At 39.5% G+C, this 21,645-nt stretch overlaps 4 protein-coding genes and 1 long non-coding RNA gene across 5 annotated transcripts; 2 read left to right on the top strand and 3 right to left on the bottom strand.

Annotated features, from left to right (window-relative positions):
* The first annotated feature begins 4,294 nt into the window (after window positions 1–4,294).
* LOC147543774 (pentatricopeptide repeat-containing protein At2g15690, mitochondrial-like) lies at window positions 4,295–6,132 on the top strand. The gene has a single exon (XM_086673426.1). It carries the CDS (start codon window positions 4,295–4,297, stop codon window positions 5,876–5,878), a length of 1,584 nt encoding a protein of 527 aa, XP_086529552.1. The 3' UTR covers window positions 5,879–6,132.
* Window positions 6,133–7,243: 1,111 nt separating this feature from the next.
* LOC147543773 (pentatricopeptide repeat-containing protein At1g77360, mitochondrial-like) lies at window positions 7,244–9,301 on the bottom strand. The gene has a single exon (XM_086673425.1). The coding sequence runs from the start codon at window positions 9,299–9,301 to the stop codon at window positions 7,517–7,519; it is 1,785 nt and encodes a 594-aa protein (XP_086529551.1). The 3' UTR covers window positions 7,244–7,516.
* A 1,078-nt stretch (window positions 9,302–10,379) lies between these two features.
* LOC147543772 (uncharacterized) lies at window positions 10,380–12,854 on the top strand. The gene is made up of 3 exons (XM_086673427.1): window positions 10,380–11,130; window positions 11,357–11,759; window positions 11,970–12,854. The coding sequence occupies exons 1-3, from the start codon at window positions 10,866–10,868 to the stop codon at window positions 12,604–12,606; spliced, it is 1,305 nt and encodes a 434-aa protein (XP_086529553.1). The 5' UTR covers window positions 10,380–10,865; the 3' UTR covers window positions 12,607–12,854.
* Window positions 12,855–12,967: 113 nt separating this feature from the next.
* Window positions 12,968–13,802, bottom strand: LOC147543771 (uncharacterized). The gene is made up of 2 exons (XR_015239773.1): window positions 13,635–13,802; window positions 12,968–13,398 (listed from the first exon to the last, which is right to left on the bottom strand). It is a non-coding gene; the product is annotated as an uncharacterized LOC147543771 (long non-coding RNA).
* A 1,683-nt stretch (window positions 13,803–15,485) lies between these two features.
* On the bottom strand, window positions 15,486–16,602 carry LOC147543770 (uncharacterized). Its single transcript, XM_086635506.1, has 3 exons — window positions 16,537–16,602; window positions 16,171–16,311; window positions 15,486–15,986 (listed from the first exon to the last, which is right to left on the bottom strand). The coding sequence occupies exons 1-3, from the start codon at window positions 16,600–16,602 to the stop codon at window positions 15,486–15,488; spliced, it is 708 nt and encodes a 235-aa protein (XP_086491632.1).
* Between the last annotated feature and the right edge of the window lie 5,043 nt (window positions 16,603–21,645).

Here is a 21,645-nt window from a genome sequence, read left to right as displayed (position 1 = left end):
GGGGTTAAGGGCAAGGCCCTAGTCCGCTTAACTCCGAAGAAATTGGGTCTTGGAATCACATTATTCAACCAGGGACGGTTTTCATTGGATAATGCAGAAAAATAGGTTTTGCATGATAACAAGTTTTAAAACCTTGCTTTTTCTTTAATGTAGTTTTGATGGCATATTAGAAAGTTGTTTTTTAACCTTCGTTCGATCCTTGAGAAGGAGTTGAACGAAAGTAACTACTTTGATTGGAAAAGGAATCCGAGAATCGTTCTCATATTTGAAATAATGAAAACATCCTAGACACCCGATCCCAGTGTTGACTCATGCTGGATAAGGTCAAAAGATTTTGTAAGCAACCATGGAACATTCTCTTTGGAAGAGATATGGATGCATACGCTATCATTAGGCAATTGAGAAACAAGTTCCTGCAGAAGTCATGAGTGAAGAGGTACAAGACCTCTAAAGCAATCTGAAAGTCATCTTGTGTAAGGAAGAACCGAAAGGTTTTCGTATTTTCGATATGATTTATCTGTTCGAAAACTTGAAACAACTCAGATTTCCCTTATAAAGATATGACAACAAAATTTAACCATCACCCAGTTCAATACTGATTGAACCAAGATAGATAAGACCTTGGATGAGTCACTAGATTGTTGTGAACAACTGACCAGAACATATGGAAACATCTAAGCAAAATTTCTTGAGATTCAAAAGCAAAAAGAATCTAAGTAAGAGTTTTTGAGATTCAAAAGGGCAAAGGGTCAGTCAAGAGAGACAAACAGTTGATTAAGGAGAAAGGAAAAGCGGTTGCCGAGTTCATGATCAAGATTGTTCCACATTACTATAAATGTTTCTAAAACAATGGCTAAGCCATCAAAAGGGAAACTATCCTTAGTACCTAGAAGACAAAGGAACGGATTTGCGAATTCTGATTCTACTATCTTCGTTATCGAAGTTAATTTAGCAAGTATCATAGATTCCCTTCATCGGGTTTTTAAAACTTGGATGTACGGCTCAGTGGAAGCTCAAGGGAATTATATACTTGACTAAAAGGGATACAGACTTTTCAATAGCAAATAAAGCAAAAGGTTGTCGCGCTATGAGGTCCTGTAATATTTTTTTAGACACTGATCTAGTTTAGAACTTAATAGTGATTATGTTCTTCTAGAAACATCGAGTGTTTTAAACAAGCGTTAAATTAACACAAGTATCTTAGAGAATCAAATCGTTAACATTGATACTAACGACTGAAATCAAGGGATTTAATCTGTTAACTCTAACATTGTCGCTTGGGTCTAGTTGATTGATGATAATGAGTTTTGGAACAAACTTGTTTCCATGATAAAGCGTTGATGATGATTGAAGAAGGAGAAAAGATAAAGATAAAGAAGAAGAAAGAAAAAGAGAAAGAGAAAGAGAAAGAGAAAGAGGAGAAAAAAAAAGAGGGGGGCTGGGTCCTGGGTGCCTCCCTAGTCCGTATAGGTTGCCTACTGTCACAACCCACTCATTTTGGAGCATAGGACAACAGCTTATAGGGGCCGGACAGCAGCCAAGGCAGCCCGGGACAGCAGCTTCCTTAGCCAAACAGCAGCCCAAACAGCACATTGGGCTAGGCTACATTGTATGAAGTTGGAGCATCCATTTTGGCCCAGCCCAAAGAGCATTCTGGAGAAGGATATGAGATATTTTGAGAGAACTCTCTAGAGTTCCTTGGAGCCCAAGAAACTCTAGAGAATTCCATACAATCTCAACCATTAGATGCATTACATGTGGGAAGATCATGACCGTCCATTGTACATAGAAACTAGTATAAATAGGGGTCACTCCCCTCATTTGTAAATCATCCAAGGAAGGATTCAAGCAATCTAGTGTAGAGAGTGGAGTGACTTGGGGGTTGTGCCCAAAGCTTTCTTGTAATCTTCAAGTTATATCAATAAAGCTCAAAGTTCTCTCAAGTGTGCATACTTTGGAAGCTTACCTTTTCTTGGAGTTATAGTGTTGGAGCTGCCTTATAGTCAAGGTTACTAAGGCATCTTAGTGAGGAAGCTTAGACTTGTTCTTAGAAGGGGACTAAGACAAGTGTCGCACGGTGTTAAAGCAAAGGCAAAACTTTACTCCGTGACAGTAGGTATCAGAGCCACGTTGAAACTATGTCGAGCGAAATTGAGAATGTTCCACAGGAGGGACGTCCTAATGCCAAGGGCAGTAGGGGTGCCCGAGAGAAGTCGAGAGACCAGGAAGCTTCCGTGGAGGCAAGGTTGTTGCGGTTGAAGAAAAGCTAGACATGTTGCTGGAACGAATGGAGAAGCAAGAGGAGTTTGCTAATGATGTTACCGGCATCCTAGCACGCCAGCAAGATGCTTTCGATGGAATGGAGAAGTCGGTAGAAGCGACGTTGGATGTGATGAAAAGGGAGATGGCCAGCAAGCTCAGAGCCTCGGAGAGGATGCTTGCCGAGTTCGAGGACTTCAAGACTCTGTACTTGTTAATGAAGAAGGTCGTGGCCAATAGTGGGAGTAGCTCGGCTCAAGGAGGAGCTAGGGTCAAGGTGCCAGACCCTATGAGCTTTAGTGGACCAAGGAGTGCAAAGGAAGTTGACAACTTCCTATGGAACATGGAGAGGTACTTCAAGGCTCTCCATCTCGAAGATGAGGATTCTATGGTGGATGCAGCAACCATGTACCTCGTGGAGGATGCAATGCTGTGGTGGCGACGCCAAACCGTGGCAGTTGAAAGAGGGCTATGCCGGATCGATACATGGGAGGACTTCAAGAAGGAGTTTAAGACGCAGTTTTTCCTGGAGAATGTGGAGTTCCGCGCAAGAGATAAGTTCATGACCCTCAAGCATACAGGTACCATTACTGATTATGTGAAATAATTTAACACCCTTATGCTCGATATTCCAGACATGCACGAGAAGGATAGGTTGTACCACTTCCTTCATGGTCTCAAGCCATGGGCAGCAACTGAGCTACCAAGAAGAGGTGTCGAAGATCTGCCCACAGCCCTATGCACGGTGGAGAAGCTAGAAGACTACTCATATAGCAGGTCGGAGCAATTCAAACCAAAGAGTAGTCTGGGCAAAAGTGGGGGAGAGAGGCCACCAATGAAGGAGTCGAGGAGGAATGCACCCAAGGAGAACCAAAAAGGTCCTAAAGAATGGAAGGCACGGCGGAAGAACGGAGATCACCCCAGGAAATGCTTTATCTGCACGAGAGACACTATGCATACGTGCCCGAACCAGACCAAAGTCAATGCCATGTTCTCAAATGAGGCGGAGCAGCATCTCGAGGAGGAATAAGAAGATGGGTCACAAATGGGAGCACTTAGCTTGAATGCTCTAAAGGGGGCAGTAGCTGCCAAGCCAAAGAAGATAAGGTCCTTCATGTACGTGAGCATAGCATTGGATGGGAAAGAGGCTAAAGCCATGGTAGATTGCGGAGCCACATACAACTTCATCAAACCGGAAGAAGCGAAGAGGCTCGGACTTAAGTTCGAAAAAGACCAGAGTAAGATGAAGTCAGTGAATGTCCCACCTAAAGCCGTGCACGACATAGCACGGCATAGCACGAAGCGTACCCCTGAAGATTGGCACATGGGGAGGTGTTGTTGATTTCATGGTTGCCGAGATGGATGACTTCAAGATTGTGTTGGGACAAGAGTTCACGGAAGCCGCTAGAGCTGCAGTTATTCCATATCTTAATATGGTGAGCATCAATGATGAGAAGAGTCCATGCATGGTCCAGGCTACCAGAGGCATAGCCAAAGAAGGTACTCTTTCTGCCATCCAGCTAAGTAGGGGGCTTGCAAAAGGGGAAGAGACTTTCCTAGCCACTTTGAAGGAAGAGCATGAAGGGGCCGATGCACTAGTCCCACTTGAAGTCGAAGTTGTCCTTGCAGAATACAGGGACATCATGCCACCTGAGTTACCAAAACAGCTACCACCTAGGAGGGAGGTGGATCATGAGATCGAGCTGGAACCTGGGGCCAAACCACCTGCACTAGCACCATATAGAATGGCCCCTCCTGAGTTGCCAGAAAACTAAGGAAGCTGCTGTCCCGGGCTGCCTTGGCTGCTGTCCGGCCCCTGTAAGCTGCTGCCCTATGCTCCAAAATGAGTGGGCTGTGACACTACGGAGACCAGGGGCTAACAACAATTTAAAAGGTGTTACTAGCCGCTCCCCCTGGATAAAACCCTTATCAGTCCCACTCTCTTCACCCTCCCTGACTCCCTCTCCTAGGGTTCTTACCTTTCACTCTAGAAACCTAGAGCAAACTACAACTTAAATTTCTTCATCAACTGAAGATGTCATCGTTAATTGCGATTCATCGAGTTGGTAATTCCATGATTTCTTCACTCTCCAAGGTAAGAACTTCCCATTCTTCATACTTCATTTTCAAACACAACCAAACCTTAAAAATTGTTTCATATTCTGCTAGAAATCTCCCATTGAAATCCCTTACTACTTCTGCAATCCCACATAACTATGACAGACCTCAACAATCCAATCCCAGGGTTTTCCAACGTGAAGGTGGTTATGCTCAGCGTGGAAACCCTAACCCTAATCAGTGGAGTTCCCAGAATCAAGGTCAGAATTATCCTCCACGGGGTAACCCCAATCCTAATCAATGGAACAATCAAAATCAGGGTCAGAATTATCCTCAGCGTGGTAATCCTAACCCTAATCAATGGAACAATCAGGACCCGAATCAAAGACAAGTGGGAGTTAATCAAGTTCCTAATTATCCTCCTCAAAATGTTGATTTAATGGGTTTATGTAGAGAGGGTAAGGTTAAAGAAGCTGTTGATTTTTTGAACCAAGGTGTTCCTGCTGATGCCCACATATTTTTCGCTTTATTGGATTCTTGTGGGAATTCGAAGTTGATCGAAGAAGGTCGAAAGGTTAATAGTTTCTTGATGAGATCTCCATTTAGGGGTGATCTTCAATTAAACAACAAATCTATTGATATGTTCTCAAAATGTGGAAATATGAATGATGCCCGTGGTGTGTTTGATAGAATGCCTGAGAAGAATTTGGATTCTTGGCATTTGATGATGAATGGGTTTGCAGTAAATGGGCAGGGAGATGATGGTTTGCAGGTGTTTGAACATATGAGGAAATTAGGCGTGCAACCTAATCAAGAGACTTTTCTTGCTGTTTTTGCTGCTTGTGCTTCGGCCGAAGCAGTTGAAGAAGCATTCATACACTTCGAATTGATGAAAAATGACTTTGGGGTTGCACCTGGGATTGAACATTACTTTGGCCTCATAGATGTTCTAGGAAAATCTGGACATCTTAATGAGGCTGAGGAATTCGTCGAAAAACTACCATTTGAACCCACACCACAAATATGGGAAGCTTTGATGAATTTCGCTCGAATTCATGGAGATATTGATCTTGAAGATCGAGCGGAGGAGTTAATGGTTCAACTTGACCCATCTAAAGCTGTTTCAAACAAGCTACCAACACCTCCTCCAAAGAAACGATCAACACCAAATAATATGCTTGAAGGGAAGAATAGAGTCAGCGAGTTTCGAAGTACTACTCCATACAAGGGAGATGTTAATGAAAAATTAAAAGGTTTAAGTGGGCAGATGAGAGAAGCTGGATATGTACCAGATACAAGATATGTTCTTCACGATATCGATCAAGAAGCAAAGGAACAAGCTTTACTCTATCATAGTGAGAGATTGGCTATTGCTTATGGTTTGATTAGTACTCCTGCTAGAACACCTCTTAGGATCATAAAGAATCTCCGAATTTGTGGTGACTGTCATAATGCAATCAAAATCATGTCAAAGATTGTTGGGAGACAATTGATTGTTCGAGACAACAAACGATTTCATCATTTTGAAGATGGAAAATGTTCCTGCGGAGATTACTGGTGAATGAATGTTCTTCTGTTGCTTCGCCGTTTCAGCCTCTTGTCATAATGGGTATGAATCGATTTTTCTCTTCCTACTTGCAGTTTATTGTATAAAGAGCAATAGAATGTTTTAGTTGCTGAAGGAAGGAAAAATAAGAACAGTTGACTAGGTTTATGACTTCTTTATGTTGTATTCGGTTCTTTAAATTGTATTTTGTGAATGCCTTGAAACCCCCCTTTTTTATGAAAAAAATGAGAGTAGTTAGTTCTAAGAAATTCATCTCCTGATAATTGTTCTTCAATTTTAGAGTTTAATGTTCTTTGCAGATAGGAAAATCTGCCATTATTGCAAGTGGTAATTAAAATTTTTAGGTATTAGCAAAAATTATATAGTATAAAACTTTGTGTTATCATTATTTTGTTGGCTCAATATAAATTTGGCTGTGAGGCCAGATTTCTGCCACTCTCAATTTTCGCTTAATTCTATCTAAAATTTCTCATTTTCGCCTCAATGAGATAATGATTATGATTGCTGCAATAAACTATTGTACTTTGACAGGTTTTCGAATCTACCTCTAGTTTCATATCAACCCATGACAGATTTCACCCTGTGTTTTCTTTTTTAGTGATTAGTATCTGACTTGATAAAACTGTCCGACCGAGAACTACTTTAGTCCATAGTAGATGAGACTTACTACTGAAGATGATAAAAAATAAATAAAATGAAACAAACACAAGGCTTAGATAAAACAACGTACTTTCGAATTGTATCACTTCTAATGTGTCTGTTGCCATTGGCTGCCGCCCAGAGGATGCAGGTTATGTCATTCATCACTTTGATAATTTTAAGTATGTTTTAGAGATTTGGGGTTCATTTGCTTGTGCTATTTTCTCGTGTTTACTCTCCATGCTCTTGTGCGGAAATTGCTCCTTGTGTGGAGTAACTCGATTCATTTCCTCTTATCTCTTTAGAAGATACCCATGACCATAGATGGAACCATGGAACCGAAGGGAAAATTGCACATCGTCCTCCATATTGACCCTTTTGGGACTCCTATCATTTTTCGAGCTTAAACCTTCTTGGAGATAACTGCATTTTGATTGAGTTATTGATAGAACGGAAAAAATGAATGAGGTAAGATAGACCAAAATTCTTTCAGAACGACAATGAATCCTCGTCTGGATAATTGATGTGGATGGCTGTTCTCAGATGGAAAAACTCCAGGATGGTTGCTGTGTTCTCTCGGAGCTGGCTGAAGTTCAAACAGGTTTCAGTATACGTGGTCAGAAGTTCGAAAGAAAATCAGCCCACAGAACCAACTAGTGACTGATGAAATTCAAGTATATACTCAGCACTCACCGTAAAGAGTTGTAACACTAGCAGAAGTATCGGTAACTTGGAATGGGAATCAAAATTATCAAAAAATACTGAAGAAAACTAGTATTACAAAAACAAAACCTAACTACCCAAATATCCTAAACAGTCATTCTAATAAATATAGTGTGTTTGAGAAGAAGATTGATTATACAAAACCTAGACCAAGATCTTGATATGCTCAAGTAGAGGCTCATCGATTTATTCCGCAAGCCCACCAGCATCCTCTCCTGCTACAAGTTCTTCTCCAGCTATAAGAGGACCAAAGATAGCAAACATTTTGTTTTACCTAATTAATGGGGTTTTCCTTATCTCATCCAACTTCATACCCAAATGTAGAGCTTCATCCTTCTTACCCGAATCAAGAAGTGCTTGCTTTAGATTACTATACAACTGACCTGGAGGCCTAATACCCAAATCCAGCATATCTTGAAAGTATTGACAGGCATCGTCTAAACGATTTTCAACGCAGAGACTATTGATCAAAGATGAAAACATATGCATACTTGGAAGAATTCCTCTTTCTTTCATCAAGTCCCAGACTTTTAAAGCCATGTCAACTCTCTCTTCCTCACACAACATTCTCACTATTATGGTATAAGTGTTCAGACTTGGCTCACACCCGAATTCGCTTTCCATTCTTTGAAACACAGAGTAAGCTTCCTTCCATCTTCTGACCTTTATTAAGTGGTGTATAATTATATCATAAGTCCTTGAATTTGGGCCAACCCCGTTTTTCCTCATCTCGTCAACTATCCGATACGCGTCATGTAATCTCATTGACCAACAATAAGATCCCACGACTGCATTGTACGTGGGTATCTCCGGGGGATTTGAAACCTTCGATTTCTCAAAAATCTCAAGTGCTTCGTCAAGTCGTTTCTCTGCACCTAATCCATTTATCAAGGAACAATAAATGTGTGGACTTGGCTTGCATTTCTTATCATCCCCTGTCTCCATTTCTCGGAGTAAATCTAACGCATCATCGTATTTCCTAGACCTACAATAAGCATTGATGATAATCCCAAAAGTCACAACATCTGGTTCGAGTCCTGCGTTTTTCATCTCTCGATTGACTTCTTTCAACCTAATCAAATTCTTTTCACTCCCCCAACCTTCTAAAAGTATTGTGTATGTCTTGAGGTTAGGGACAAATCTTTTTTTCTTCTTAATCATTTCATCAAACACTTCATGTGCTTTCTGAACATGCCCAGACTTGCTTAAAACACTAATCAATCTATTGAAATCTGATAATTCTTGTTTTATACCAAATTTCTTCTCCATTTTTTGGAATGTTTCAATTGCTTCATGGGGTTTTCTAGCTCTACTATATCTTCGTTCGATCAATCCGAATGTCTCCCTGGTTAATAAACCTTTAACCTTCATAGAACCAACTATATCCCAAATCAATTTGAACTGTTTGATTTTGCCCAGACCTTCAATTAAGGCATTGTAAGTATCAGTAGTGTGTTTGAAACCTTGTTTCTTTTCAGCCCACCTGAAAAAAGACAGAGCTAGGGCTCCAGCATTACTGAGTTTCTTCAAGACTTGCTCAACCAATTCAGGTGAGATTAGTTCCACACCAGAATGATCTAGGGCTGCCTCTATCATACCGGAAGAAGTACTATTACTACAGTGGCGGTGGTGATTCATGGAAAGAATTTTACAGAGTTTCTCACAATCTAAATCAAGATCGGTACTGCTAGTACTACTACTAGAAAAGTTATCATCTTTATCAGTAATTGTAGAAGAATGTGAAGTTAGGGTTTTGTTGCAAACATTGCTGGTGTCCTCCTCAATGAATATGTGAGGATATTTCATAGTTAAATCACCATGGATTGATCTGAAAAGGAAATGAGGGAAACCCATAACCTGATGATGAAATCCGTGAGGGTGGAGAAGAGATGGGTGGTTTGTGTTACTAGTATGGAAGGTGTTTTCATGGCGGAACTGGATCATTTCATTGTGGAATAGTAGTATATGATGATGACGATTAATCTTATTGGTAAACCACCAGCATCGATTGAGGTTTTGGGAGAAACCCAATTTCATGTTGTTTGAAAAATTCATTCAAGAACGGAAGAGTATGTGTGAGATGTTATAATCAAGAATTTTTTGATGAAAGGCCCAAATTTTGGGCCCAAATACAAAAAAAAACCCAACAAGGTTTAATATCTCACCCAAAACCCAATAATCCAATAATAACTCATATCAAACCCAAATACACATCCCAATGTGCAATCCGGGCCCAACTCTTATCTCTAAAGATTTCCTATTTTCTTCTAAACCCTCTTTTGCCCTCCTATATATATCCAACAACTCTAACAAATCATATCTTTCTCTCTAAAAAATTTGATTTACTTTCTCTCTCCAAAATCTGTTTCCACCTTCTTATCTCTCTACCTAAACCGAACCCCAAACCCTATTTTCCACCTTCTTCTCTCTACAGTCATCATCTCTTCAATCATCATCTTCGTTTTCACCTTTCTCTCTCTAATATTTTCATCATCTTCGTTCAGTCATCACCTACAGACACAAACCGAGATACAAACCCTCTTCTTCATTCATCATATCTATTCATCTTCGTTCAGCCATCAACTTGTTCGAATCACCATCTTCTTCTCCTATAAATCCAGGTAACTTTTGATGATGAAACTCTTTTTTATGAGATTGTATGCTTTTGTTCATCCTTCTCGTGTAAAGCTTAGTTTCTGAAGTGTCCGTACAGTTCTTTCGCTGTCCGTACATCTTTTTTGTTTCTGGTATAACTTTAACGTTTGTGTTAACATTTAAAAAAATGTCGAAACATTTGGTTACATGTTACAGGTAATTTATCATGTGTTAACACATTTGTTTCATAGCTATTGAATTAGCAGTTTGACCAACATTTGATAGAATGATCAGACATTGCTTCTTGGACCACCTTATTATACCACATATTCGAAGCATTCAGGAGAATGTTATCCATCATTTTCACATAATTTCACACATTTCATTAAATTATACGACATTCTAACTGATAACTGAACATTCCTTCGCATGTCCAGACATATTCTCTGGTGCCGCGACATTACACTAAATGTTCATACATTTTGTTAACCTGTTAAGACAATCAATGATACTTTCATAACATTTTATTCAATTTTGCAGTATGGAAACTGAAAGGTCACTTTCTACATCTCAAAATAATGACAAGAAGTTAGTATGTGACTCATGGGGCGACGTATTTACGGAGATTGGGCAAATATTCCCTGGTGGTGTCAAAGCTTTTCGACACGCTCTTGGTCGTTATACCATTGCAACCAAGAACAACTACAAATATATCAAGAATGAACCATGTCGTGTGACTGCCGTTTGTTCCAAACCCGGATGTAATTGGAGAGTCCACGGGGTTGCACCATTGGGATGTAAATCCGTGTTTCTTTTGAAAGAATACGAACCGATACACGATTGTCTCGATGTTGTTCTCAAACCTGCGGATCCCAAACTCTCTAGTAAACTTGTTGGCAGCCTAATGGATGACGACATCAGAAAACACCCAAATTAGAGTACTGCTGAAGTTAAAGAAAAGTTTCAAGACGATTACGGTGTTGAGTTGATCTATTACTTTTCTTACGGTGGTAAGAAGGTAGCCATGGACAAAGTATTTGGGCAGGAGGGTGATTCCTATGCAAAGTTGAAGTGGTACGTAGATTCTTTGGCGACTACTAATCCCAATAGCATAATTGATTTGCAAATCGAACCCACTACCAATAGATTTGTCCGAGTTTTTATTGCGCTTCACGCATCTATCCTTGGGTTTCAACACTGTCGTCCCGTGATCTATATTGATGGAACATTCGCCAAAACACGTTTTAATGGCTGCATTTTAGCTGCGGTTACCAAGGACGGAAACGACGGTATGTTTTCATTTTCACATTGTACGTTAACATTCTAATGTTCCTGCCAACACTTGACTAAATTTTAAGAACACGATCTACAATGTCGCTGCATCCAGTGAGATGATGCGTCATTTATTGGTGTCACTAAACATTACCACGTATGTTTAGACATTTGATCATTTGCTAATGCACTATTGGTTTATGAATCAACAACACTAATTTTGTATTATTATTTTTTTGTTAGGTCTTTTCCCCATTGCTTACGCAGTTGTGGACATTGAGAATGATCATAATTGGGATTGGTTTCTGCAAAATTTGAAATTAGTGGTGGATCCGATCAAACGTTACACCTTTATTTCGGATAGACATGCTGGAATTCTAAAAGGCGTGAAGAATGTTTTTCCCACCGCTCACCACTCATTCTGTGCTTGGCACTTACGATGTAATCTAAACTTGAGAATACGTAACGGGGCGCGCCAGTCACGTTATTTTCAGAGTCTTATGTTTACGGCGGCACGTGCATTACCCGAGAGCGAGTATCACGCAACCATTGAACAAATGGTTGAGATGGGTGGAACCAATGTGGAGAGGTTTTTCCAATCCCTTAATCCGGAATCATGGGCAGATTCCTTTTTCCCCGGAGATAGGTATTTTGTTTACTCATTTTCAGTTGAAATGTTGAAACACCACGAACCTTGTTACCGGCACACTTTAAGTTTACCCAGTAATTTTTTCACATTTAATCATAGCTTCTGTTATGAGAGGACATTCTTCCTAGTGTTTTGTCATTCCAATTAATGTTTACACATTTAGTGTATGGTTGGAACACAACATGATTTAATAATGTTGTCTTACAGGTATGGCGCCATCACTTCCCAACTGTCTGAGAGCTTCAACAACATGGTAAAGAAAGCCCGCGTTCTCCCTATTACAGCATTGTTGGATGCCATAAGACAAAAGATTATGAACAAGATGAGAAAGCATAGAGACGCCGCTATTGGATGGAATACATTTCTTTGCCCATCCATTAACTTGGAGCAACAAGCGAAATACAAAGTTGCGGAGACTTGGAGATACGTCGAGGCAGCCCCACTTATTTATGAAGTATATTCGACTCCACGCCATTCCGTAAATCTTGGTACTCTCACATGCTCTTGTCGGCGTTGGCAAGTAGATTCGCTTCCGTGTCAACATGCAATGTTATGCATCAACAAGACTCGGGGTGATAGTACATGTTTTTACGATCCAGTCTGGACGGTTGAGGCTTACAGGAACACATACCAACATTGTGTTTACCCCGTTCCAAATTATGACGAACCCTATACTTTTGATCCATTAACCAAGACTCTTCCTCCACTAGTTAGAAGGGCACCAGGGAGACCACGTACAACACGGTTGCAGAGTTCCGGAGATGTTACCAGGAGGAAAAGAATATGTCGCAGGTGCAACCAACCCTCTTATCACAACAGTGCAACATGTCGGGCCCAACTGTAGTTCTCATTTTTCTAAATGCTTCAACATCAACGATATGTCTCAACATGTTACAGACTGTCTGTACATTGTGTTGAATGTTTTAGAAAAATCTTTTGGTATTTAGTACATATTTTGTTCTCTTGTGAAAATGTTATAACATTCTACAAAATGTTCAGTGAATGAATCCTTACATGTCTTACTATTATTTACAATGTGTCAACATTATGGATTTTTTTGAATACATTCGTATTAATGAAGGAACATTATTACATATTTCTCAAACAGTTATCAATTTGTCCCAGCATTGAAAGGAATGTTCTAACATATCTGTGTATGTTCTTCCCTGAAACAAACTCTAAGGGGACAATGCATGTCACACATGTTGTTGAAGAAAAATAATAATATATTCAAATTTACTTCATATTGTTTTAACATAAACATCCCATCCAAAATCATTGTATGTTGTTAACATCCCAAAATAATTTACAAACCATATTTGTTTGTAATCTAATCAAGAATGAAGTCGTTTCGGGTTTAGTGATATGAACATAACCCGTTACCTGAACAACTACTTCATTTTTGATTAAAAAAGATCCTTTACAAAAAAAACATACACAGGGGAAACTACTTCAAGCTCGGGCCATCCTCCAAGATATCGTATTCTCTTTCAAAATGTTGTGGGTTAGCTTGGCCCTCTTCCTTTGTGCCAGGGATACCCAATCTGGGTTTTCTGTACGCTGTTTGGGTCCTGTTGTCGTGCAGTCTGCCACGAGCTCTTCAATTTTCAAAATGACAAACAGACCGCAATCCGGGCTGTTCAAGACACAAACGAAATGTTAAAGCATAACCAATAATGTGTCTACAGTCACAGACAATTCTGAAACATAATGTTAAATGAGACTAAATTATTAATAACTACGTGTGTTTTTATCAAATTTCTAAAAACATATAAGTTTTTGTTCTAACATTTCCAGGAATGTTGGAACAATTTCAAACTAATTAAAACATGCATCATAATGTTGGAACAAATAAAGAGTGAGAACACTTACTTTTCTCCCTGAGTAGGGAATTCTGGCTCCCCAACGACATCTGCATATTTTTGTTGGGTTCCAAACATTGTGAACCCAACTTCTTCCATTACATCCTCGACATATGCCGCGTACTCCCTGGCATTTTCGTAACAGTCCTTGGCCTTCTTCTTGTCAAATGACATTGAGTCATAATGGGTCCACCTATGGAGAAATACATTGTATATCAATAGTGTCCAGTGCCCCCCCCCTTGCTGCGTCCCCCGTTGTTGGGTGGCAGATTGGTGCACACACAAACAATATCTCCGGTTTCCCAGCATTATTACTCAACGTGCGATTGAGCATATGTTCGATTGAAGCTTGGTTGACCTCCGACTTTATCATTGTCTGTCGAACAAACACAAAGTTATTAAAATGTTCACTCATATAAAAGATGACGATAGGAAAACATTCTAATCTCTTCACTTACGTAGATCTCTGATGGGAGGCAAAGCACACACTTTTCTTTCAATTCTTTGTGATTAGTGACGAAGGAACTGGCCCAGTTGATTATCTGTGAATCGCATTCTAGATTCATCATCAACATGTCGAGCTGCTTTCCACATATGTCGTTTATCCCGTCACTAAACCACACTTTAGTACTGGAAAATGTGGAAAAAACAGTGTCACCTTTTGCAATGATAGGACATATCAGCCAATGCTAGAACATTACAGTAAGCTAAAATTAATGTTACAACACAAACAAGAATGTTTAAACATTATTGTCAGTGCATGAACATTACAGTAACCTACTCGTACCTTTTGTCACTTTTCCTGATGAATTCTTCCATCAGACCCTTTTCATCTTCCTTGACATTCTTCCAGACTGGGCTTCTTCTCCAGTTTCCAAGCTTCTTAACTTTCTCCTCTTCTGACTTTCCGGCTCCCAACTCTATAATGTCCTCTACATTGATTGTTTTCTTTTTCTCGAGTTGCTTGCCTTTCTCGGTCAGAGTCGGGTTCTTGGCTGAGTTTTTACCCTCTTTACCAGAGAGTTTTGTTTGTTTTTCTCTTTCGTTTGAACAACCTCAGCCATTTCAACCTGTGGCTTATTTACAAAATCGTCTTCCGAAGAACTTTCATTCTCCACGATCTCGTAGTTTTCATATTCTTTGGCCACTTCACAAACTTCTGAAAAGAAAGCTGAAGGCCAAGTCAGCTGGAAGTCTAGTTCTTCCGTCTCTTTTTCACCTACATTCAAAACACTTGCAAAAGACTTTTCACCTGTCCCCCACCACCACACGTTTAACTAGTCAACATTCGATAGAAAACCAAATCTTAACAAAAAGCATTCTCCAATTCTTGATCAATATATATAAACGTTATCACGGATGTTCCAACATTTTACGTATTTATGCGGAGAAGAACACTTACTTGTTTGTTTCTTATTTATTACTTAGCCGACCACTCTACTGTCGTTCGTGGTAAAAGACAGTCTTCAATTGTCGTGGTAAAAGACATCGTGGGAGTACGATAGAACTCTTTTACTTACCGTTTATCAAAAAACTTGTAACGATGGCCGAACAATTTATGTTCATACCAATCATCTGACAAGTAAGTAAGAATTTCAGAGAAGATAGATTGATTGCACACAAGTTAATACGTTGCTTAAAAGAAATAAACTAGAAATAAAACCAACTTAAATCTAAAAAAAGACAATATTCATTACTTTTATAACAGTATCTCAAATGTTGAAGCATTCTGGTATTTGCTCCAACATTTCCAACTTCTTATCAAGCAAAAACAGGAATGTCAACAGAAGTAAAGAATTGCGTGAGCATTTACTCACTTGACCCAGCAACTTGGCTCTCTTTCTGCTCCTGGTTGTGCCCCTCACTTTTCCAACTCATCAGAAATTGCCTTCTTACCCTTATTGTCTATTTCTGCTCCTTCAGTTTGGGCTTCGGCATCACTTTCTTTTTCGTTGCGGGCTTCTACGTTTACTTGTTCCGCATTTTTTGGGGCTACTTCCTGCTCCACTATCTTCTCTCCACCATCTCCACTCTCCACCTCTTGTCTAACCTCCCCACCCTCCACCTCCTCTCCAACAGTCACCAAATCTCTACCAACCTCGTCTCTAACATCCACCTCCCCTCCGACACCAAAATCAAATTCCAATACATCATTTTTCTCTTCTCTCTCTCTCTTCATCCTCTCCAACTCCTCTTTTAATACTTCTCTCTCTCTCTTAACCATCTCACACTCTTCTCTCAACCTCTCCACTTCCTCCTTCAACTTTTCTACTTCCTCCTCATTCATCTCCTCCACCACCCTCTCCGTGAACTTTAACAACTCTTCCTCTTCCACAGACTCCGCCACCAACTCCACCTTCACCTACAAGAAGGGATACATAAGGTTATTATCTCAACACCTCTTAAAAAAACACATGCACTTAATTAAATGTTCCAACATTCTTGCAAATGTTCCAACATTTCCTAAAATGTCACTCAGACATCAGTTATGTTAGAACATTAATTTAAATCACCGAGACATTATAAGAAATGTTAAAACAAATTACCTGCTCTTCTGTAATGCTTTCCAGCTCTTCTTCCAGTCCTTTAAGGAAGAATGGCTCGATCATCCATCGAGCTATTCTAGGACTGACCCCTACTTCTCCAACCAGGTCCTCATGGATCCTGGTGTGCATGCAATACCAGTACTGCAAAGAAATTAAACACTCTTAGGTCAGTACTGTTTTTCTTTATCACCATAAGAAATTGAAACACATTTTATAACATGCCCAAACATTCTCCAAAATGTTTCAGCATTACAGAAGCCCCAAAAGAATGATGAAACATTTAAAAGAATGTCAGAGCAAACTAATTTGACTTTTATCACTATAAGAAATTATGAAACATTTAAGTGCATGGTTATGAATACTTACGGGGAGAAGAGTCAGGCATCCTGAAGCTTTTGCCGGGTCTTCCAAGTGCTTGTTTATTCTCTCCATCATGTAGGAGTGAATAGCTCTCGCCCATGAAACTCTTTTCATCATTCTCTCCGTTTGGAGATTGTGATAAAAACTCCCGACAACCGAGGAGCCGGCAGCTGAAGCAAACAGGAATGTGGCTGCCATGTACATAATCCATAGTTTCAAGAACTCAATAGCCGGAGCCTTTGTTCTTGCAGCCACATGCAAAGCCTTTTCGATGCTGGGACCCCCAAAAGATGCAGCCTTTCCCTCAACAATACAGTCTCTGAAGTACTTGCTCAGAAACTGGTCCTTTGTGGCATCTAGGTTGACATTGGTTGGGAATGCATCATATATTTGTCCTTCCATGGGGACTCCCAACAGCAAAGCAACATCTCCGGGAGTGAACTGAATCAACTTCCCTCCGATGTTGAAGGCTTGGCTCTGTTTGTCGTAGCAGTACAGAAGATCATAGATGGCTTTGTTAGGCTTCTCCATCACATTCTCTGTTCGGAAACTAAAACTGGTCACTGCCTTAAATAAGGCCCCGAATGGTGAAGAAAGCAACATCTTCCTTTGCTCTTCAGTAATATATAACTGCAATTCCCGCGCCACCTTGAAAACTGCTTTGAAGTTACATTTGTAATTGAAAGCAGCTTTCTTCTTCTGCTCTTTAGCCTCTGTTGGTTTTGGTTGAGGCTCCACCTTGGCCACTCTCGCCTTTGAAGTAAACCCACGGTGCTTCACAGAAACAATAACAGAAATGTCAGGGCATTCAACAAAATGTTCAACAGTAAACTTAATGCTTCATCACAATAAGTAATGGCAGATCATTGTTTAATGTGTCTACACAATAAGCATAGGCCTCTACACAATAATGACAGATCAATAACTGAAGCAACATTTTACAGAATGTTAACACACTAACAAATATGCATAACAATTATAAGAAATGTGAGAACACAAACATTATTGTCAGAACATTGTAAAAAATGTTTATACAATGACACACCTTTGCTTGTTGGAGGCTGGCAACTTTCTTGCCTTTTTTGCTTGGCCCAGCATTTGATGGCTCTTCAGCAGGTCTCTTCCTGGGGCTAGCCCTCACAGGAGTTTGTTGTTTCTTATCAGCACCATCTCCTTTCTTTGCGTTAGTTTTAACCATCTTGGGATTGTCTGTAAAAGTTCATATGTTTCAAACAAACACAAAGACAAACAACTGCAGAATGTATCTACACAACCAAAATTTATAAACATATACTAATTTTATTTTTCACAACCATGAATGTTAAAAAAAACACATTCTGTTAATCAACAACCCATAAATATTGATCAAATGACAAAATTTCTCCACATGATCATAAATGTTAAAACAACCCTAACCTAGAAACTTGATGTAGTATCATAAACACCCAAATGACCTTTATGTGTAGATGCATGCTTTCGAAATCACTAACAACTATCAAAATGTCTGAACATAATCCAACATTTCTTCAACACAACCCACAATGATAAACCAAATCATGCACTTCATAAACAAAGACAGACCCCCCAAAAAACAAAGACAAAGTACTAAATGTCTCCACAGAAACTTAACTTTCGGATCACACCCTAAATGTTAAAACAAAACTAACATAGAAGCTGGATGTAGAACCATAAACACCAAATGGTTCCGAAATCACAAAACAACAACCAAAATGTTTTATCACAAACTTTAGAGCAGCTTAACCCTAAAACTTTTTCGAAAAACAACCCAAAATGATTTATCACAGACTATAGATCAGACTACAAAACTTTGAAATCATAAACCCTAATTGTTTGAAAACTCCCCCAAATTTTCAAACACCCATAAAAGTGTACCAAAACCCACAGATGTGAAACCAGAAACCCCTAAAATGTGCCAACAATCCTACTAATTTACCAACAACAGAGAGAGGATCAAGAGTTAGAGGAAGAACAGAGATGTACCTGTTTTTGAAAGAGAGAGAAATCGAGAGAGAAGCTTGAGATTCGTTGAAACAGAGCGAAATAGAGAGAAAAAAGAGTAGATCCGGTTGCTTAAATAGGTTTGGGCAAAGAGAGATTCGGCTGTAACGTTTGGAATGCAAGAGGCGTTAATGGCGGTGCTTTTTCGCTTGAAAAAGAGATAGAGATGGACCGGTTTTCTGGTTTTGATCGAGATAGAGAGGAGAGATAGAGAGGAGAGATAGTGAGCAATCGGTTGAATGAAGAGAGAGAGAGAGATGGAGAGTTTTGTGTCTCACCGGTTTGAATGAGGAGAGAGAGCGCGCGGAGTCCGAGAGAGAAGAGAGTAAGGCTGACATGAGTGATGAGAGGGTTGTGTCTAATCAAGCTTTTTTTGGGCGGGAAATGAGTGAGGGAGAGGAGAGGTAACCATTTCTTTTGTAGGGATAGAGAGGTAAAATCACTTTTTGGGTTTTTTTTAGATAATATTCCCTATTGGGTTGGATTTGGTATTTGGGCTCCTTTTTTGGGCCTTAGATTTATCCTCTCTATAATCAAACCAATTTGTAGATTAATTCCAATTTAGACCCAAATTTATGATCAACGAGAAAATTTGCCCCCTCTCCATAATTGTGGAACGTTTCAATTGACCTACAAGACCTTGATCACGTTAGTCAAACTTAACCATCAATATTTTCTTTCCATTTTTAACTTTCTTTTCTAAATTATTTCTTTATGTCTATTCTCTGTCCATACTTAGGGCATCGGCATTGACATATCGTCATTTTTGACAACCCCAATCTAAAACGATTCTTTTTCTCTTTTTTCTTCTCCGTTTCAGAAATTTTTTGTTTAAAACGTTAAAGATATTTTTTGGGGTTTCTGTCTATATTTTTGAGGTTTTTTGTCACAAGTGTATGACTATTTTAGATACCTTTTGGTCTCGAGCGATAATTAACTCTCCTCTCTTTCTCCTCTTTTTTCTCTCTCTTCTCTTTTTTCCTCTCCTCTCTCTTTTTAACTTTTTCCCTTTCTTTCTACTATCTTCTATGGTTCTGCCGAAAAGGAAAGAGGAAGAAGAAAAGACGAGAGAGGGGCGAGAGAACTAAGAGAGAGATGATGAAGTCGCCGACCTCGTGAGCCACATCCAGTCGGCGACTTGTAGGGTGCGACCTAATTTTTTTTTTTTTTTTGAGATATAAACTAACAACAGGAGCCTAAGAGCAACATTGGTACAATGAGACTGGAAGATCAGACAGCCACACCCAGGATCCCACATGCATACGACTCCATTTGGCTAATTGATCTGCTTTGTAGTTACCTTCTCTGTGAATGTGAGTGTAGAGAACTTTGGAGAAGTGTGCTTCGAGCTGATGTACTTTGTCTATGATTTTGCTTGTTTGCCAGGATATATCTGAGGTCTCGTTGTTTAGAAGCTGAACTATATTGCTATTGTCGCTTTCAACTTGTAGATACTGAATGTTCTTTTTCATGGACCACTGGAGAGCTTTAATGACCGCCCAACATTCGCTTTCCTCAACATTTTGTCCTCGAACATTGCATGCCATAGCTGCAAGGAAATTAGCTTGGTCATCATGCATAACACAGCCAATCCCTACTAATTCCTGTTCAGTTAAAAAAGAGGCATCCACATTAATTTTAATATACGGCGGTATTGGTGGCGACCATGATATATTTCTGTCAATCTTCCTATTTGTGTTGTGGATATCTGACATAGGAATAGAACACTTGATCTGATCAATGATTTTCATGGGTACTATCTGAGTATTGGAGAAGCATTTATCACATCTTGCTTTCCATATCTGCCAAAGAGTGTGAGCAAAAAGACCATTTATTTGTTCATCAAGCTCTTTCCAGGATATAATCCAGTCCAGAAGGTTAGTTATATTGATAGAAATTATATTAAAATGGAACCAAATCACCTTCGCTAAGTCGCAATGTAGTAGGATATGAATCATCGTTTCGTTTTTCCTGACAAAATTCACAGTTAATAGTATTCCCCACATACTTACCAATTTTCTCTCTTACCGGTAGGCTGTTAGTACAACATTTCCAGAGGAATAGTTTGATTTTTGGCTGTATATGCATATCCCAGATGAAGGCCAATTCCTTTTGTTCAATAGGATAGTGTTCAGTACGAAGATAGTAGTACATGGATTTAATAGAGAATTTACCTGATTTTGCAAGTGACCATCTGGGTATATCCTCCATCTGTGCCTGTAAATTAATGCTCAAGATAGAATTGCAAATATCACTGGTAAAGCATTGAGTTAAAATAGTCAAGTTCCACGTGTTATTACTAATCAGCTGAGATACTACCGTGAGTGTACTATTAGTGGGATTACTAATGGGAGGTGGGTGATTAGGGATTCAGTAATCATGCCAGATACTAATATTCGTACCTTTGTTAATATCCCAAAAGGTTAGTTTGGTCACTTTATCAATCTGTTTGGAGAGGGATTTCCAGAGCCACGAGTGGTGATTTTTTGTTGTTTTTTTATGCTCCTTGGTGAAGTACTTAGCTTTGAGAATCTCAGCCCACGGGGAGCCAGGATCTTTAAGAAGACGCCAGACCAGTTTACTTAGAAAGGCTTGGTTGTCAAGATACGGGAAACGAAAACCAAGACCTCCAAGCTTTTTAGGGAGACAGATAGCCGACCAATTAATCGTATGAATGGAACGGGTTTTTCCCCACCAGAAAGCACTTTGAAGAACCTCGATGCGATTGCTTATACCTTTTGGGATGGCAAAGCATTGCATTTGGTATCGGGGAACAGCCGCTGCTATTGTATTGATAACAACAGAGCGGCCAGCAGGAGAGATGATTGTCATTTAGAAAGTTTATTCTGGATTTGAGTAGTAAGGGACGAAAAAACTTTCCTTTTATTTGCACCGATGAAAAGATGAGTGCCAAGATACTTATCGAGATTTGAGGACTGATGCACTTTAAAGTTACGAATAATCATACGCTTGAATTTTGGGTGGGTGTTTTTAGAAAAAAAGATCGTAGACTTGTTGAAGTTAATCATCTGCCCAGACGCCCGACAAAAAATATCAAGAATTTTCTGAAGCGAGGAGATATTGACCAGAGAATTA

This window comes from Eschscholzia californica, unplaced genomic scaffold (assembly GCF_041429995.1).
Source record: "Eschscholzia californica isolate CP2 unplaced genomic scaffold, dmEscCali1.0.p SCAF_4, whole genome shotgun sequence".
Taxonomy (NCBI): Eukaryota; Viridiplantae; Streptophyta; class Magnoliopsida; order Ranunculales; family Papaveraceae; genus Eschscholzia; species Eschscholzia californica.
The sequence above is the reverse complement of the archived record's forward strand: the minus strand, read 5'-3'. Positions and strand labels throughout refer to the sequence as shown.

Excerpts from the sequence above, each read along its gene's own strand:
- LOC147543770 (XM_086635506.1), bottom strand. The coding sequence starts at position 16,602 with ATGGAGAGAATAAACAAGCACTTGGAAGACCCGGCAAAAGCTTCAGGA. Across the intron at positions 16,312-16,536 it reads GATGCCTGACTCTTCTCCCC|TACTGGTATTGCATGCACAC; the intron begins GTAAGTATTCAT and ends ATTTCTTTGCAG. Across the intron at positions 15,987-16,170 it reads AAAGCATTACAGAAGAGCAG|GTGAAGGTGGAGTTGGTGGC; the intron begins GTAATTTGTTTT and ends CCCTTCTTGTAG.
- LOC147543773 (XM_086673425.1), bottom strand. The coding sequence starts at position 9,301 with ATGAATTTTTCAAACAACATGAAATTGGGTTTCTCCCAAAACCTCAAT.
- LOC147543774 (XM_086673426.1), top strand. The coding sequence starts at position 4,295 with ATGTCATCGTTAATTGCGATTCATCGAGTTGGTAATTCCATGATTTCT.
- LOC147543772 (XM_086673427.1), top strand. The coding sequence starts at position 10,866 with ATGGACAAAGTATTTGGGCAGGAGGGTGATTCCTATGCAAAGTTGAAG. Across the intron at positions 11,131-11,356 it reads TACCAAGGACGGAAACGACG|GTCTTTTCCCCATTGCTTAC; the intron begins GTATGTTTTCAT and ends TTTTTTTGTTAG. Across the intron at positions 11,760-11,969 it reads TCCTTTTTCCCCGGAGATAG|GTATGGCGCCATCACTTCCC; the intron begins GTATTTTGTTTA and ends GTTGTCTTACAG.